Here is a 19,165-nt window from a genome sequence, read left to right as displayed (position 1 = left end):
AGGGCAGCAGGTTTAATCACCTCCATCCCGGCCTTACGTGTATCTCTTATTGAAGGCCAGTGATCCAAGGAGGGTCAAGTAATGTTTCTGCTATATCATCATGTAATTCAATACATACTAATAGGATTCAGCAAATGTATGTATCCTAAAACGTTTGGTCAGGCAAGCAAGGACTGCAAAAATTAAAATCCAGTGTTGGGACCGTTTAGCTCTACCACTGAGGAAGTAATGATGCTACATATCTAGGAGCATGTTGAGGCTGAAAAATGAAAGGTTCAAAAGATAGATCTTAATTTAAGATGAAGATCGAGATTTAACAAAAGTATTTATTAGTAGAAACAAGAAGAAATCATGATTTACCCAGGATAAATCGACCTTCAAATTTCTGATGTTTTACCAATGGCATGTCCCCATTAAGTTTAGAAGCACTTCACGTGTGAACTCATCATTAACTCATATATTTTAACTTCATTTTTGAGAATAACAGACAGGGTATTATACACTGGGTAATTTGGGGATTAATTGATTCTGTTTTTCTCATTTGTAATTTGCAAAACCCAAACTCACCATTAAAATTGCCAGTTGTGTTATAGTTCTTTTGCATATCTATTCAAGAGCTCCACAATATTGTTTATTTTATAATATTTGTACCTTATTGCTCTGATACTTTAGCATTCTACTCAGCAGTAATGGGAATAGTCAGACTTAATTTTTCAGTTACATAACTTTTACTGTTGGATCAGAAAAATGGATCTTTTTTTAAAAAAATTTTTTATTAACCATGACACTGTTTAAGATACCATCTAATATGATAGGGAAACCTAAAGTTAATTAAAATGATATGCATAAAGCAAAATGTAGTTCACCGGAAGCTTAAATATAAAGGAATATTAATTTTGCAAACAAGCCAATGGGAAATATATTTAGTGATAAAGAACAAATATAGTTGTATATTTTAAAAGTTGTATATTTTTCTGATCATTATTACATGGAAAACATGTAAAAGGGTAGGGAAAAAAATTGCATCAAGTGTTATTATAACCTGGAGACATAACCTTCACGAATTCTATTATTATAGTTTAACAAGTAAGAAAGGGAGGTTTACAAGAGATTTGACATACTGCATAGAGGCAGAAATATGTGCCAACTGAACTGAGACATCAAATGGAGAAACAAACAGAAACAGTAAAACTCAAAAAACAAAGCAAATGATGACACGGAAAGCAAAAGGTGACAAGTGTAGAAGGAACTTAATTTCCTGGCAACTCATAATAACTTACAGTCGCTAAGGGCACTGCAGCTCAGAACACTTGGTATTTTAAGGATGAAGTTAATGAATTATCAAGAAAATATTAGATTTACCTGAATGGAACTCCTGAAAGGTAATAGCAAAAGTTCTGTCCTTCTGCCTTTCTTGTAATGAATGGCTCCCCTATTTTTTATAGAATGTGGGTTGTTACGGTGATGAGAGGGTAACTAACAGGGAGGGGATTGTAGATCTCATGATGTGGGGAAAGGGCCTGTATCAGCTTCATGAAAAGTTTCAGATTTACTCCTTTGAGCTGGACTTGGTATTTCACTGTGCCTTTATGTCAGCACGCAGCAATGAGGTCAGTGAATTTTTCAAAGGTTCTACAAACCAGTCTGATCTCGGTCTTCCCTGTCTCTCTTGGAGAGAACAGCCAAAAAAGATGGGCAGCAGTGTAAGAGACTGGAAGGGGACTTAGAGGATTAGCTGAGGACGAAGAGTCACAGTAAGAGCTGAAGAGAAAGGTTGTAGTCGCTTAGTGACATTGCTATGTGTTTGATTAGATATATAAAACAAGTATCTGTTGGATGAATGGCCAGAAATATCTTTATTATTGTTTAATAGCTTAAAGTTGGAGTAGTTCAGGGTTCAGGGTGAGGCAACAGAAGTAGGTTGCTAAAAGTAGTGAGGAAGCAAAGACTGTAGGCATTGAAGAAGTCACAAAACCCTAGTAGTTTGGTGGTGTTAAGGGGGGAGCAGGGGAGCATTCGAGTAGAACTAACAGAATTTATTTCTGGTCATATCATTCATTAAACAAAAAAATTTTTCAGCATCTGTCATATGCTAGGCAGGAGAGATCTGTCATGGAATGTATATTCTGGTGCACAATATAAAATGTCAGACGGTAAACAACCTCCTTCCTCTGCAGTCCCTCTCAATTATGTCTGTGTTTAATAAAGAAAAGAAAACAGGGCTTTGTCTAATTAGAAATTGTGTGGCATATGTGGTTAGGTGGTCAGACTATACTGATAGTTCCATTTAATTTTATCTCATTGCCATTAATTTTTTTTAACATAGACTAATTCGGATATTTTACCTTTTTTTTCCTTTTCACGACTTGATTTTATTTTAATCATCACCGTCAGTGTACCCTGTTGATATAAAATTCAATGTCCTTAGCAGATAGTTTTGAGGTCTCTGGCCTTACTCTGAAGTTACTGGCTGCTCAGGTGGTTACTGGACGTGGTGGAGTTCTCCACACACTCTTGGTCCTGCTCTGGCTCTTTTTTTTTTTAATCTCTGAATCTTAGCTTTTTTTTTTTTTTTAATTGTGGTAAAATACACACTAAAAATTTACCATCATAACTATTTTAAGTGTACAGTTCAGTGGTATTAAGTACATTCACACTGTTGTACTACCATACATCCACAAGAACTCTTCACCTTGCAAAGCTGAACTCTGTACCTTATCAACCTTAAAAATAAAACACATAGTTACTATAGCAGCGAAATGAGGTTATTCAGGAATAGCAGAGGAATTGCAGTTCAGGGCATGCAAACTATAGCAAACCACAAGCAAGTCCTCAAAACAAAGAAGAGGACTATTCTTTTATAAAGAAAAGAGGGGGGTTGGGAAGGGGTGGTTTTTTGAGCAAAATCCATTGGAGGAAAGAGAGTCCAGGGTTATGGCTGCTTCTCATTAGGCTAGGTGTGGTGGCTTCTCATTGGCTGGGCTGTTGCTGGGCGAGGAGAAAAATCTTCCTTCCTCCAGCTGGGGTATGTAAAGTAAGCTTCTTCTGGTTGGGGAATGCAAGGTATGCTTCTTGCTAGTGTCTCCAAGGGGCAGCAAGCAGTAGTAAGTGAGAAGCCTTCAGGGCTTCCCAACTCTTTTTTTAAATGAGGTTTCTTTTATGCATTTTCACAACCTGTTAAACAATAACTCCCCAATCTCTCTTCCCTCAGCTTATCTTTATATTTGAAATGTTCTTTTTCAGAAGAAAAGAAAAACATTTCTTTTGAAATGTTTCTTTTCAAAAGAAAAGTTTTAATTTCAAAATTAATTTAGCCATTTCTTTTTTAACCGATGAGATCTCACTTGTGTTTGTGAAATTTTTAAAAGCAGAAGGCAGGTGTTTCTGGATTCTATGCCCACAAAATGAATAAGAACATAGAATTGAAGCCAGATTACCTGAGTTCAGTTACTAGCTCCTCCACTTGCTACCTGTGTGACCTTGCAAGTTATTTGACATCTCTGTGCCTCAGTTTCCCCATCTAAAAAATGGAGATAATAATACTACCTATTTTGTAGCATTGTGTTGAGGATTAAATAGTTAATACATGTCCCTTGAGAAACTTACAGTTAAATTATAGAGTAAGACATATGGATTTGGAAAATTAACAAATACTACCGTGTTACGGATACCAAACAAGTCATAGAGAATAAATGCAATGGAATTGTTAGGAAGCAGAGATCACTGAGATTGTGGTGTCTAGGAAAGGGTCACAGAGAATAATCAAAAGAAACTATCTACAGGCTCCTAACCCCACATCTCTACCAATATCTGGAGTTATATGCTCTACCTTCTCATCTCATCATCAGTCCATACTTCTTTTTCATCTAGAACAAAGACAAACTTTTCTGCTCCTGTCTAGATCCTGTGCCCCAGCTGGAGCCCTGAATCTCATCTCCTTTTGCCTGCTCAAGGACATTACTCTAGCATTCTCTCTCCTACATCATTAATTTCTTACTCTCTGATGGATTGTGCTGATTAGTGTATCAGTATGTTGTAATTGCTCTCACTAAAAACAACAAATTTTTTAAGCTGCTTGACTCTACTACTGTCAGTCACCACCCTATTCCCATATTCCCCTCTGCAGGAAAACTTTCTAGAATTGTGCTGTTACCTAATTCTCCTCCCCACTTTCTCTCTTAAATCCACTCCAATCAGGCTTTGCCCCTATGATCACACTAAAACTGCTCTCATCGAGGTCACTATGACTTACATATTGCTATATCCAATGGTCAGTCCTTAGTCTTCATCTTATTAAACCTGTCAGCAGCATTTGACAGAACTGATCCTTCCTCCCTGACACACTTAACCAAACTTCCAGACTCCACATTCTTAAATTTTCTTCCTGCCTTACCTGGTTGTCCTTTCCCAATCCTTCTGCAACTGCAGACTACTATTATCTAACTGCCTACTCAACAATTTACACTTAGATGTCTTACAGACTTACCAAACTTACATGCGCAAAACCTAAAACTCCAAATCTTCCCTGGCCCCCACCCCCCAAATGACTTCTTCTAACTGCAGCCTTCCCTTTCACTGTTGGTGAAATACCATCGTTCCAAAACTTCTTTCTCACACTTCTCCGCTGGAATTATCAGCTCATCTTGTTGTTGTACCTTTAAAGATACGCAGAATGTGGACCACTTCTTACCACCTCCACTGCTACCACCGTGGTCCAAGCCTCCACCATCTCTTGCCTAGATTTCTGCAGTAGCTTCCTGAGTGATTTCCCCCTTTTTGCCCTTGCCTGACAATCTGTTCTCAACTCAGCAGCCAGTCATCCTGTAAGAGAAGAGTGTGTCAGGAGCTTCTCGCCCTCAGCACTGTAGACATAGAGGCGTGGTGATTGTTTGTTGTGGGGTTGCCCTGTGTGTTGCAGGGCATTGAGGCAGCATCGCTGACCGCAGCTCGCCCAGCTCCAGGTGTTACCACAAAATCACCCCTGGATGAGAACCACTTGTTTGTATCCCTCTTCTGCCCAAAACTCTGTGATGCTTCCCTGTTTCACTGAGTAAATACAAGTCCTTAATAAGCCTATACAGCCCCACCTGACTTGGCCACCTTCCCTACTTTTTTTTTTTTTTCTTGGCCACGCACGGCATGTGGGATCTTAGTTCCCCTATCAGGGATGGAACCCACGCCCCCTGCATTGGAAGCGCAGAGTCTTAACCACTGGGCCGCCAGGGAAGTCCATCCCCTACCATTTTGTATCTTTTTTTTTTTTGCGGTACGCGGGCCTCTCACTGCTGTGGCCTCTCCCGTTGCGGAGCACAGGCTCCGGACGCGCAGGCTCAGTGGCCATGGCTCACGGGCCCAGCTGCTCTGCGGCATGTGGAATCCTCCCGGACCGGGGCACGAACCCGTGTTCCCTGCATCGGCAGGCGGACTCAACCACTGCGCCACCAGAGAAGCCCGTGTATCTCTTTGATCTCATCTGTTTCTGTCTTCCTCCTCCTTTATGCTGATCCAGTCACACTGGCTTCCTTCTAGCCACTTCTACCTTAGAGGCTCTGTTCTGTTCTCTCTACCCAGAACACTCTTTCAGATTTTTGTGTGGCTAATTCCTTCAGTTCCTTCAAGTCTCTGCTCAAATTTCATTTTGCCAATAAGGCGTATCCTGATCACTCTTTTATACTACAACCTGTTCCCCTCCCACAATCCTTCTAATCCCCCTTACCTGTTCTGTTTGGTTTTTTTTTTCTTCGTAGTATTTATCACCATGCAGCATGCTCAATAATTTACTTTTGATGTCATGTTTGTCTGCCTGTTAGTGTGTGTGCCCACATAAACACATCACGCTGTATTTTCTCTCCTAAATTACCAATTTCTTTTTGTTCAAAAACAAATCTTTTGTTTTTTTAATGAATGGAGGAGGGTATTGCTAGATTTGGAAGGAGAGATGGGATTTGCATGGTTATGGATTAAGGGGAAGCAAAGTGAAGAGGGTAGATGGCATAAACCAAAGTACAAGATAAAGAAATATGTAAGTTAGGTATGAAGATAGTTTTTTTTAGTATACCAGCCTGGCTGGAATTAAGAGTTCAGCATTTGGTGTGGAAGAAGATACAGCAATAACGACAGGTTGGAACCAGATGGGATGGTAGGTTGAAGAGTATGTACGGTACAATCCTATCAGAAATGGCGGGGTCATTTAAGATTTCTGAGTCAGAGAGTTGAGAAAGATGAAAGTATTATGTTAATGACAGACACTGTGGTTTGGCTCACTCAGAATCCATTTCAGACTTCATCTAATGTCCGTTCCTATAGGTTAGAGGCTGAAAAAACTCAACAGTTTCCAGATTATCTTCAGCTAGGCTTCCAGGTATGATTTAGTTTCCACCAGTCAGTCATATGCACTTGTCTGAGGCTTGAATCCAGAACTGAGTTACTATATAGGGAGAGAGGTGGGATATGAAGCATCCATTGTGCTAGAAGCCAGGCATTGTAGTTCTAGAGCTAGTGTATAAAAACAGTGATTCATTTGCTCTTCTGGTCCCATATTACGGACAAGTCATCTCACACTCCAACAGGTAAGGTTAGTTTAATAGGCTATTTAGTAGCAGCTATATTCTTTCTAAAGCAGTAATTTATTTGTAATCTAGGCTTACCTTTACCCAAATAAGTGTGTTTTCTAATATTCCTCCCAAACACGTTTATAAACAAAATTTGCAATTCGTTTAAGCATAGTAAAACGTGTACTTCCTGAAAATATCAGGATTTGCCTTCAAGTTAGCACTTTACATTTTAATCGTTTTCTGTTATTAGCCATTTGTTGTACTACAGTAGTAATCATTTAAGTCTAAAAGATTAAGGACCCTGTTTTAGAAGGATTTCTAATTTTGAGGTTAAATCTTGTACCTTTTTAGGCCTTCCTGTATGTCCTTGTTGTCCAGTGAGGTTCAAAAGGAATAAATCTGGCGTTTTAAAAAATCCTTTGCCACAGTGTGACCCCTATTTAAAAACGTGTAATTTCTACGACTCAGAGCCACAGATATTTTTCTTAACTGGGAGTGAGTATATTAGGTGTTTGCCTCCCTTGAAATGATCTTCAGTTATTAAAATTGTTCTGGTCATGGTCCTAAGAGTTTTATACCTAAATTCAATATATGGTTGATCTTAGGGGTCTGGATCCAGCTTTTTCCCATATTATGTTCAAACCAAAAGTTCCCTTGAGACTCCCTTCATTTTTACTGTATCACTAAATGCATGTATCACATAAGATAACTACCAGATGTCATAACTCATTGTTTAAATTATTATTTAGCTTGTCTTCTCAGTGTTTTAAGATTTATATTGCATTGTATAACAAAAACTACTTCATGTTGTTCAGTGCTAACTCATATGTATGTAATGTACTTAATAAAATCTTTTCATGCTGGTTCTGTAAAATTTCTTAATTAACTCCTAATGGTGTAAAAATTCCTACTCTAACATATTTGAAAAAGATTGCTTAACATCCTGTGGAAGAAACTTTTAATCTGTTGTTCATTTTGTAGGTTATTGAAGACAATGGTGTTCGAAGAGTTGTTGTGGTTCCTCAGGCACCAGAGTTTCATCCTGGTGGTCACACAGTCATCCATCGTTCTCCACATCCTCCTCTGCCTGGTTTCATTCCTGTACCAACCATGATGCCCCCTCCACCACGCCACATGTACTCACCAGTAACTGGAGCTGGAGACATGGCAACACAGTATATGACACAGTATCAGTCTTCACAAGTATATGGAGATGTAGGTAAGTTATCTAAAAATATTCCTGTTTTATGGAGTTGGCTATTTTTTCCTTGGATATAATAGTACTATTACTATATAAAAGAAACAAAAAATGGTAACAATATCACAATCATTATCTGTTATTCAAACACTATGTTAAGGGAACTCTATTCAATACTCTGTAATGACCTATATGGGAAAAGAATCTAAAAGAGTGGATACATGTATATGTATCACTGATTCACTTTGCTGTACACCTGAAACTAACACAACATTGTAAATCAACTATACTCCAATAAAACTTAATTTAAAAACAAAACAAAAAAACACTATGTTAAATGTTTCATCCTCATGATCACCTTTCAAGGCAGATGAGTAAACAGAAAATCAAAGAGGGGAAGTAACTTCTGTCATGCAGCAATATTTAGTGGGGACACATTCAAACAAGAGGTCTTCTTTGTCCTGGTGCTCTCCGGGCTCTGAGGAAATTTTTTAGCCAGGAATAATCATGCTACTGTTAAATCCTGAAGCCTCTGATGCCACTAACCAAAGTTGCTTGGTTCTGTAAGATACTGAAAAAAACAGTAAGACATAACATCTGCCCTCAGGGAGTTTAAATTGTTGGGAAGAATAGACAGCTACACACACACAAAATAATAATCTTATTCTTTCCTATGGCTTTAAATACCGTCTATATACTGACAGTTCTTAAATTTTTATCTTCAGTCAAAACCTCTCCTCTGAGTCACAGACTTTTATTTCTAACTGCTTTTTTTTTTTTTTTTTTTTTTTTTTTCTTTTTGCGGTATGCGGGCCTCTCATTGTTGTGGCCTCTCCCGTTGCGGAGCACAGGCTCCGGATGCGCAGGCCCAGCGGCCATGGCTCACGGGCCCAGCCGCTCCGCGGCATATGGGATCCTCCCAGACCGGGGCACGAACCCGCATCCCCTGCATCGGCAGGCGGACTCTCAACCACTGCGCCACCAGGGAGGCCCTCTAACTGCTTTTTTTTTTTTTTTTTTTTTTTTTTGACCATGCCATGCGGCTTACGAGATCTCAGTTCCCCAACCAGGGATTGAACCCTGGGCCACAGCAGCGAAAGCCCAGAATCCTAACCACTAGGCCACCAGGGAACTCCCGTAAATGCCTTCTTGATAACTCCACTTAAATTGTCTCATACATCTCAGTTATAGCATTTTAAAACATAAACCTCAATGATGGAACCTGCTTTTCTCTGCCGTCTTCATCCCGATAGATGGTACCACTGTCCACTCAGTTTGCTCAAGAGAAAAACCAGACGTGGCCACATTTGATTCCTCCTCTTTCAACCCCCACTTCAACTGGTATCTACTTTCAGAAGTTTCCCAAATGAATCTACTTTTTCTCCACTGCTCCTCAGTTCTAGTCCACCATCAGCTCTTGTAGGACAGCTGCAACCACTGCCTTCCAGTTGGTTTTCTGCTGTCATTCTTGCCCCCAACCATCCAGGCTCAGCCAGAGTAATCATTTTAAAATACAAATCAGACCATTCTTCTGTTTAGCAGATTTCAGTGACTTTCCATCGCATTTAGAATAAAATCCTAAACCCTTCTCCTGGACCAGGATTTCTCAACCTCAGCACTCTAGATCTTTGAGGAAGGATAAGTCTTTACTGTGGAGGACAGAACTGTGCATTATAGGATATTTAGAAGAATCCCTGCCCTCTACCCACTAGAGGCCAGTAGCACACAACTCCAGCCCTCACCCTGACTCGATTGTGACAACTAAAAATATCTCCAGACATTACCAGATGACTCCTGGGGGCCAGGAGTGAGGCTGGTTGCAAACTGCTGCCCTGGACAAGATCCTGCCTTGTCCCACTTTTTCCCATGCATGTGCCCCACCTTCAGTTTTTCAGAACCAAGCTCCTTCTTGCCTCAATGCTTCTGCAAATGGTGTTCTCTCTACCAGAAGTGCCCTTCCCCCTTTTCCATGCAAGGCTTCTTTCTTTCTTTATTTTTCTTTAGATTTCAGCTTTCAGAGAGATCTTCCCTAACCTATCCTTGTCAGTCTCTAGCACTGAAACCTTTTTTCTTTCACAGAACTTAACACAATTTGATTTTTTTCTTTTTTTGGATGTCTTTCTCCCTTATTTAACTGTAAACCACCTAAGAACTGAATCTGTTTTATTCATCACTGTTTTCCTTGCATTTAATCAGTACCTGTCATTTACGCTTAGTAAATCTATAGAAGAAATAACTCTGAATACAAAATTTAAATTGTGTAGCACAGCCTGTAAGTAGTAGGTGTATTATATATATTATGTAATATATTACATTTTTCTCAAACTTATTTCTATTGCCCAAGTAATGCATATTAATTCCATAGCTCTGAGTGTGGTTTGGTTTTCTGCATTTCTAACAAATTTCCAGGTGAGGCTCATGCAGTGGTCCAATGAACTTAATTTACTATAAATCGGTCTCTTCCATTTTTTTACTCCTAATTATGACTTAGCTTTTTAAAATGTGTTTGAGAGGGACTTCCCTGGTGGCGAAGTGGTTAAGAATCTGCCTGCCAATGCAGGAGGCACGGGTTCGATCCCTGGTCCGGGAAGATCCCACATGCCACAGAGCAACTAAGCCCGTGTGCTACATCTACTGAGCCTGCACTCTATAGCCCACGAGCCACAACTACTGAGCCCACGTGCTGCAACTGCTGAAGCCTGCACACCTAGAGCCCATGCTCTGCAACAAGAGAAGCCACAGCAATAAGAAGCCCACGCACCGCAACGAAGAGTAGCCCCCTCTCGCCACAACTAGAGAAAGTCCGCGCAGCAGCGAAGACCCAATGCAGCAATCAATCAATCAATCAATATTTTTTTAAAATGTGCCTGAGAAAATTATAAGAAAAAGCTAAATAGTACAATTTACTACTGTTTTACATTGTTAAAACCCATTGTTATTCAGAGGAGATATGCATTAGAATGTATGAATATGATTCACAGCGATGAGAAGGAAAGCGAAGCATACAAATCTACGAAGAGCACTAATCTGAAAACCAGCTACCCAGTGATGGAAGATAAGAGTCATATTGTATTTGAGGTTATAAGCCAAGGAATTTACCACTAGATCCTAGTAACTTACAGTAGTTTTACAGTAGTTTTATAATTAGTAGCTGCCTCCATGACCCCTTTTCCATGCATATTTTGTTTGGATTCCCAAAGTGGGACCTAATCCAACATCTCACTGTCAACAACTATAGTTATTGAGCCTGAAATCTGCTAGACACTATGCTCATACATGTATTATCTCACTTAAGCCTCAATAAAGTCCTCCAAAATACAGATAAAGAAACTGAAGCTCAGAAATGTTAAGTAATTTCTGCAAGGTCACAACTAGTTCACTGTTAGGATTTTAACCCTCTCAGATCTGTTTGATAATAAATTTCCTGTTACTACAACATATTTTTTATTTTCCCCTCATGGTTCATTTATCATTCTATTTGCATAGTAAATGAAATATAAAAACATTTGGATAACTACATTTTTAAAGTATGCACTAATTAATTACAGTCCTTGTGGTTTTTTTCTTTTTTTATTGAGATAATTCACATAACAAAATTCACCATTTTAAAGTGTACAGTTCAGTGATTTTTAGTATATTCACTAGATACTACATTCACTACTGCTATCTAATTTCAACACATTTCTATCATCCCAAAAAGAAACTCTGTGTCTATTAAGAGTCAGTCCCAATTCCCCCTTTTCCCCCAACTCTTAATCTACTTTCTGTCTCTATGGATCTGTCTACTCTAGAGATTTCATGTAAATGTTCATACAATATATAGCCTTTTGTATCTAGCATTTTTCACTTAGCATACTGTTTTCAAGGTATATTTCAAGCTTGCCCCATGGTAAGTACTCCTCTCCTTTTTATGGCTGAAAAATATTCCATTATGTGGATGTAATTTTGTTTTTCCATTCATTAGTTGATAGACATTTGGGTTGTTTCCACTTTTTGTCAGTTATGAATAATGCTGCTGTGACATTTGTGTACAAGTTTTTGTGTAGACATATGGTTTCATTTCTCCTGGGTATATAACTAAGAGTGGAATTACTGGCTTATATGGTAATTGTATGTTTAACTTTTTGAAGAACTGCAAAATTGTTTTCCATAGTGACTGTACTATTTTACATTCCTACCAGCAACGTATGAGAGCTCTAATTTCTTCCTATCGTTGCCAAAATTTGTCTTTAGATTCTAGCCGTCCCAATGAGTGTGAAGGATTATCTCAGTATGGTTTTGATTTGCTTGTCCCTAGTAACTACTGATGTTGAGCATCTTTTCATTTGCTTATTGGCAATTTTTGTATCATCTTTGGAAAGATGTCTGTTTAAATCCTTCACCTCTTTTTTTTTTTTTTTTTTTTTTTTTTTTTGCGGTACGTGGGCCTCTCACTGCTGTGGCCTCTCCTGTTGTGGAGCACAGGCTCCGGACGCGCAGGCTCAGCGGCCATGGGTCACGGGCCCAGCCGCTCCGCGGCACGTGGGATCTTCCCGGACCCTGCATTGGCAGGCGGACTCTCAACCACTGCGCCACCAGGGAAGCCCCTTCACCTCTTTTTAATTGGGTTATTTATCTTTTTGTTGAGTTGTAAATGTTTTTATATATTTTGGAGACAAGTCTCTTATCGGATATATGATTTGCAGATATCTTCTCCCATGTTGTTTCTACTTTTTTGATGGTATCCTTTGATGCAGAAAAGTTTTTAATTTTAATGAAGTCCACCTTATTTTTTCTTTGATTCCTTGTATTTTTGGTGTCATATCTAAGAAATTATTATCAAATCCAAAGTCGTGCAGATATGTGCTTGTTTCCTTCTATAAGTTTTATAGTTTTAGCTCCTACATTTAGGTCTTTGATTCATTTTGAGTTAATTTTTGTGTATAATATGAAGTAAGGCTCTAAACTTACTCTTTTACTTGTACATATCCAAATTCCTGGGTTTTTATTTTAATATTATTGTGCATATCCTTACAGTATTCGAGAATATTATACTAATTTTCTTAAATCACTGATAAATTAAAACTTTTTTTACTGAGATTTTTGAGGCTTTTCCTTTTAAACATATTTTCCTCACTACAGATTTTAAATTTACAATGAGAATGAACTCTGAGGACAACTGATTTAACAATATTTATGAGGGTATTGATTTATATTGCTCTATGACTTATTAGAATGAATACATTCTAAGTCTCAGCCCTGAGTTTACAATATCTGAAGATGTAATACTCTGTACCTAGATTCTGTTATTAGTTAACAGTCCCACTCACTTCTTTTTGCTGACTCTTAAAACCTTATTTTTTTAGTGATGATTTGCTTTTTTTGAATCATAAGGGAATTTAGGTAGGTGGAGATTTTCTGTTTACTAGTTGATATGTTTGAAGTTGAAAGAGATGCTAAAAGTAATGGCTACAAAAGAGTAAAAGAAGAACTGTACACAGCTCAGTTCAGCTCTTGTTCCCCACCTGTAATAGTCATAGCATACCACCAAGCTGTTTCTATGGAGATTAATAGTTGAGAAAAGAGGAAGGAAGAAGTGTCTATAAGATTACAGTTATAATCAAGTCACAAAGCTTGGTTCTCGCAGTTGGTGGAGACACAGAAATAGCTTTGTTATGCAAGGTTATTCTTTGAAATATTTTATAATACATAAATTTTACATAATATAGATAGATTTATTTCCTGTTCTTTTCTCATGCCATAAATGGGTTTGGAGACAGTGACCTTTTTCAATGTCTTATTTTTTATTTCTTCTTAGATGCCCACTCTGCACATGGAAGGTCCAACTTTAGAGATGAAAGATCTAGTAAGACATATGAACGTTTGCAGAAGAAATTAAAGGATCGCCAAGGAACACAGAAGGACAAACTGAACAGTCCGCCGTCATCACCCCGGACATGCCCGTCCCCCATAAATGAGCAGAACGGGCTCACGAAAGGGCAGAATGCCAGTGGTGCAAACAGAGGATGCGCAAAGAACAAGTCAGGAAGGGGGACGGGTGGTGCACAAGGGGACACAGAAATAGAAGGTAACTACTTAAAGTAAAATACATTCTAAGTGCACTTTGTATCGTCACCTAACCTACTAAAAGTATATTCCAACCTTTCAGTCATTTCGTCATGCTTCACATGAACTGTCGATTAATAGCCTAACACTTCTTTAAATGCGAGGGGAAAGTTTTAGAACCTAAGTTGTTACTAGGGTATTTCTTTTTACATTTTGGGAAAGCTCAATTAATAATTTCACCTATATCTAAACTTTACTAACCAAGAGAAATTTCTCTTTGATAGGAAAACTCAAAGTTCATACAGATTCCTTTCCTTCTTCTTTCTGGACCTAGATAAGGCTATGCTGATTTTTATCAGAACTCTTTAATCCTCCCAGCTTCTTTATACGCAAGTCCCTGATAGCAACTAGTTCTGTCATTTACCAATCTATTTATATACTATGTAGTTAGGATAGAGTATTGTCCATTTCTTTCTTCAAAAGTTCTTTTGTTTCAAAATCCCCATGTTTCCCTTGGATCCTTCCTTTAACCTGTGACTTTCACCATATGAACTCTGAGCCTTACTTCCTTTTCTTTAAAATTTCCATTCCCCATCAACAAATTTAATGCTTTAACAGCCTCTTGGCTTGTATATTAATGTTTATCAAAATGTTCTCCCATATTTTTGAGACCTTCTGATCATTCTTTTCAGCACTGATGTTTCAGAAGAGTTAAGCTAAAGTTTCAGATACATCAGTGGTGGCTATAAGTTATGGTCAAGTCAATTATATTCCTATTTTGGGAACCACAGTTAAGGCATGTCATGAAACAAACAGTTAACTTGTCGTTAAGAGGTATAAGATTGGCAAATAAGGACTTTCCAGAGAGAGTATTCTTTACTTTTTTTTTTTAAGTATAAAAATGTACGTTCTGTAAAACATATTGACTAGTTCAGATGTATATAGTGGTATTATAATTAGTAATCACGATTAAAACAGACATAGAAACTGAGGCAGAAGAACTCTAAAGAGCCACAAGCTGCTGAATATGAACTAAGAGGTAAAAACTAGAAAATAAAACTCTCAAATACCAACCACTTGGTATATGTTTTAGAAGACATATTGGGAAGGGAGTGGGATGACTGCATTTAGGTTCTTTTTTTTTTAATATTCAAAAAAAAAATTTTTTTTTTTTTTTTAAGAAAAAGATGAAGAAACTAAAGCTTTTGAAGCACTTCTTTCCAACATTGTCAAACCAGTGGTAAGTATCTTATGTATTTTCTTGACATTTATGTTTAGTATATTCATATAGGATTTTGGTATATTCAGGCCTTGTTTAAAACTTAAGTATATGTAAGGAATGTGAGGTCAGTAGTGGATCAGTACAGATCTGACATAAGGTGAGATAGTTTAATCAGTGAAGCAGAATACTCAACCAAGAATTTTTAAACAAGGTTTTAATATATGCTCAATGACATTGGAAATGACTGGACCAAGCAAAGATCTAATAAGGAGTATAGGTCCAACTGATTATCATTTTTTAAAAAACCCATTTATATTATTTCCAAATTAAATATATCCAATTAACTCCTTATACAAAAAGAGTTAAAATAAAAGCATAGAAGAAAGTTAATATTCCCCAGTCCCTTTTTTGTGTAGATGTAATAGAAGAAATCAGAAAATCAGAAAAAGGTATGACAGCAAAACTAGCTACATAAAATTTTCTGCATATTTTTAGAATAGCCTAAATAAAGGCTATCATTCTAATAGAAAAAATATTTCCATCAGATAAGAAAAATTAAAGTGCTTATACAAACTGAAATTTTTTTTAATAAATTTATTTATTTTTGGCGGCGTTGGGTCTTCGTTGCTGCACGCGGGCTTTCTCTAGGTGCAGCGAGTGGGGGCTACTCTTCGTTGTGGTGCACGGGCTTCTCATTGCAGTGGCTTCTCTTGTTGCAGAGCACGGGCTCTAGGTGCGCGCGCTTCAGTAGTTGTGGCTCGTGGGCTCAGTAGTCATGGCTCACGAGCTCTAGAGTGCAGGCTCAGTAGTTGTGGCGCACGGGCTTAGTTGCTCCACAGCATGTGGGATCTTCCCAGACCAGGGCTTGAACCCGTGTCCCTTGCGTTAGCAGGCGGATTCTTAACCACTGCCCACAAGCCACCAGCGAAGTCCCAAACAATTTTTTTAAACCTATTAAGACCCCAAAGGGTTCTTTACTAGTAAGTAAGAGAAATATAAAGTAAACTTTTCTGAACCTGTGAGGTCTCATTTCTCAATAAAAGCTACACAAATGAAAATGTTTGTTGCAGCATTAATAATCAACAAAAATAAAATAAAGGAATGCATAGATAAGTTGGGATATTTTCACGGGACAGAATGATAATAGGCATTTTAAAATATGTGTATGAAGAGTGCAAAAACATGCAAAGAAACTTCAGTAAGGAGAAATGCTCGAGATCAAGCTGTTTGGACACCATGATTACAGCCTTATGAAGAAAAAAAACGTTAAAGTTAGTGACTTCCCTGGTGGCACAGTGGTTAAGAATCTGCCTGCCAATGCAGGGGACACAAGTTCGAGCCCTGGTTCAGGAAGATCCCACATGCCGCAGAGCAACTAAGCCCACGCGCCACAACTACTGAGCCCACAAGCCACAAATACTGAGCCTGTGTGCCACAACTACTGAAGCCCGCATGCCTAGAGCCCGTGCTCTGCAACAAGAGAAGCCACCGCAGTGAGGAGCCCACCCACCACAATGAAGAGTAGCCCCTGCTCGCCGTAACTAGCAAAAGCCCACACACAGCAGCGAAGACCCAACGCAGCCAAAAACAAAATAAATTAGTTTAAAAAATAAATAAAATACTGTTTTTAAAAAATCTACTGACATCTTTAATAATGATTAAAACTAGACATATTACCTTTTTACTCTCAGAATTATTACCCCTTCCTGTGTGGTTACTAGAACCAGTATCTTACTACAGGGCTCAACCTTTGAGTTATCTTCAGAATATTTCTCTCACTTCCTAATCCTCACACGCAGACAAGAATCAGGTATTACCATTTCAGTAGCTTCCTAGCTAGACGTTGTTTAACCCAACAGACAGCTTTTCTTCAAGAATGGTTTTGATCACTACCCAACAAAGACCACAAGCTTCCTCAAAAGTTAAAATAGGGCTTCCTTGGTGGCGCAGTGGTTGGGAGTCCGCCTGCCGATGCACGGGACATGGGTTCGTGCCCCGCTCTGGGAGGATCCCACGTGCCGCGGAGCGGCTGGGCCCGTGAGCCGTGGCCGCTGGGCCTGCGCGTCCGGAGCCTGTGCTCTGCAGCGGGAGAGGCCACAACAGTGAGAGAGGCCCGCGTACAGCAAAGAAAAAAAAAGTTAAAATATACTGTACATAATTCAACCACTTCTATTTTCATGTTTGCCTACTACCATTTAGTCTTTGTCAGTACTCACACGTATTTTTACATGGTCATGTCTATTTTCAGCTACTGTCTAGAAGTGGATTCAGAATGGAAGGATTGTGGGGACTTCCCTGGCAGTCCAGTGGTTAAGACTCCACACTTGCACTGCAGGGAGTGTGGGTTCGATCCCTGGTTGGGGAACTAAAATCCTGCATGCCGTGTGGCACGGCCAAAAGATAAAACAAATTTTTTTAATTTTTTTAAATAAAAAATGGAAGCATTGTGTAGCAAAAAAAGAATTGAATTATTCAGGCCCTAGTCACTAGTTGAGTGACCTCAGACAAGTCACTTAACTTTTCTGAATGTGTTTCATCTATGAAATGAAGATAGTTATGTCTGTTTTGCCTGCTTTAGAGCATAATTATAAGGATCAGGTGAGGTGGATATAAAAGGAAATTTTACTTCTGAAGTAGCATACAAATAGAAGACATATTTCAGATGATTTCTGTATCTGTATTTTTAACCCTCATTATTCACCTCTTCCTCTAGAACCACATTTCCTGAAGCATCCTAAAGAATACCCAAGTTTGTATGTTTTGCCAACAACTAGAACTTCATGTAGAAAACCAAATTCTTCATCATTTTTCCTAAACTATTTTCTCTTCTCCATTGTTCCTCTAAAATAAAGAAGGAATTGGATTAGATCCCTTTAGTTTTCTAATTCCTTTCAGTATTTCCATCAATGAACACTTACTCATCCAGATTTCTCTGGCTCACAGTATCAGTATTATCTTAGATTTCTTCTTTACCTTTAATTCTCCCCATGCCAAACTGAATTACAAGCTTTATCCTTTTTTTCGCTATAAATTTCTAGGATCTACTTTTTCCTGGAGACACACACACACACAACCTCATGTTTACACAGGAATTTCACAGTACCTTAATGGCAGTCCACTTCTCTTTCTTCTTTACAACTGGTTACATCCTTCTGAAACCAGCACCAGAAGACAGCATTTTTAGGCATTTTTCAGACTACATTCATTCTCCTTGATCTCCCTCCAGTGTTTGACATTGTTGATCATTTCCTCGTTCTCCTGTCATCCTTTTAATGGTCTCTCTCTCTTTCTCCCTTAATCATGGTTCATGAGCATGAAATTACTAGGTAACTTTTAAAAATACACACTCACACATGTTCCAGCAGCTTACCCATTTCTTTTCTACCAAAATTATATCCCATCCCAAATCCTTTAAAATTCTATTCAAAATTCACTTCTCATGAAGTTTTCCATAGCAACCCTAGTGTAATCTTTTGTGCCTTAACATTTATATGCAAGTAATAAAGTACCTTTTTTAAAGAATGAGTTGGGACCAAGAGTTTTTCTGTAAAAATGGATTGTCTAGAAAAGTTGAAATTAGCAGTATGTCTAATTTTTTTTTAAGCTATACTTGGTAAATTCAACATGGTATCCTGGAAAAGTCTATTTACTTTAGTTAAAATTTTAATTGATAGTATTCTACCAGTGTTAATTTCTTAGTTTTGACAGAAATACATCATTATATAAAATGTTAACATTAGAGGAAGCTGGGTAGAAAGTATACAGAACTCTGTATGTATACTATCTTCCTAACTTTTCTGTAAATCTAGATTTATTCCCCAAAACCATTTTAAATATACTGTATTTGAGTAATTAAGGTAAACAGATCATTTCACGAATTCTTATAGATGACACCTGGAACCTAAAAGGTTGAGAGTTTAGTATCACCAAGCAAATTAGTGACAAGTCTTCTGTCTCCCTGCTTAGTCTTTTCTCTATTGCCTATGCTTTTGATGATGTAATCAGTACCCACAAAGCCTAATAAGCTTTATAATGTAGATGCCAGTTAATGCTATTAACTGACCTACCTTCAGAATACTGTTCACTTCCCTCTTCTCACAGTTTTAACACAGTTATGATCATCCCATAAAATCAAGAAACTCTAAA

At 38.2% G+C, this 19,165-nt stretch overlaps 1 protein-coding gene across 8 annotated transcripts in view; it reads left to right on the top strand.

The window, feature by feature from the left end:
- The window catches only part of FNDC3A (fibronectin type III domain containing 3A), a 152,925-nt gene that overhangs the window by 87,167 nt on the left and 46,593 nt on the right, over nucleotides 1–19,165 (top strand). For all 8 annotated transcript variants that reach the window (XM_082602522.1, XM_082602521.1, XM_082602523.1 and 5 more), the window contains 3 exons: nucleotides 7,536–7,773; nucleotides 13,550–13,819; nucleotides 14,979–15,037. In XM_082602522.1, coding sequence (XP_082458648.1) covers nucleotides 7,536–7,773; nucleotides 13,550–13,819; nucleotides 14,979–15,037 — 567 coding nt within the window. The remainder of the gene's footprint in view (nucleotides 1–7,535; nucleotides 7,774–13,549; nucleotides 13,820–14,978; nucleotides 15,038–19,165) is intronic.

The sequence above is a fragment of the Mesoplodon mirus genome, assembly GCF_964341445.2.
Source record: "Mesoplodon mirus genome assembly, chromosome: 17".
In the NCBI taxonomy this organism is placed as follows: Eukaryota; Metazoa; Chordata; class Mammalia; order Artiodactyla; family Ziphiidae; genus Mesoplodon; species Mesoplodon mirus.
Note: the sequence above shows the minus strand (reverse complement) of the source record. Positions and strands in the feature narration are given on the sequence as shown.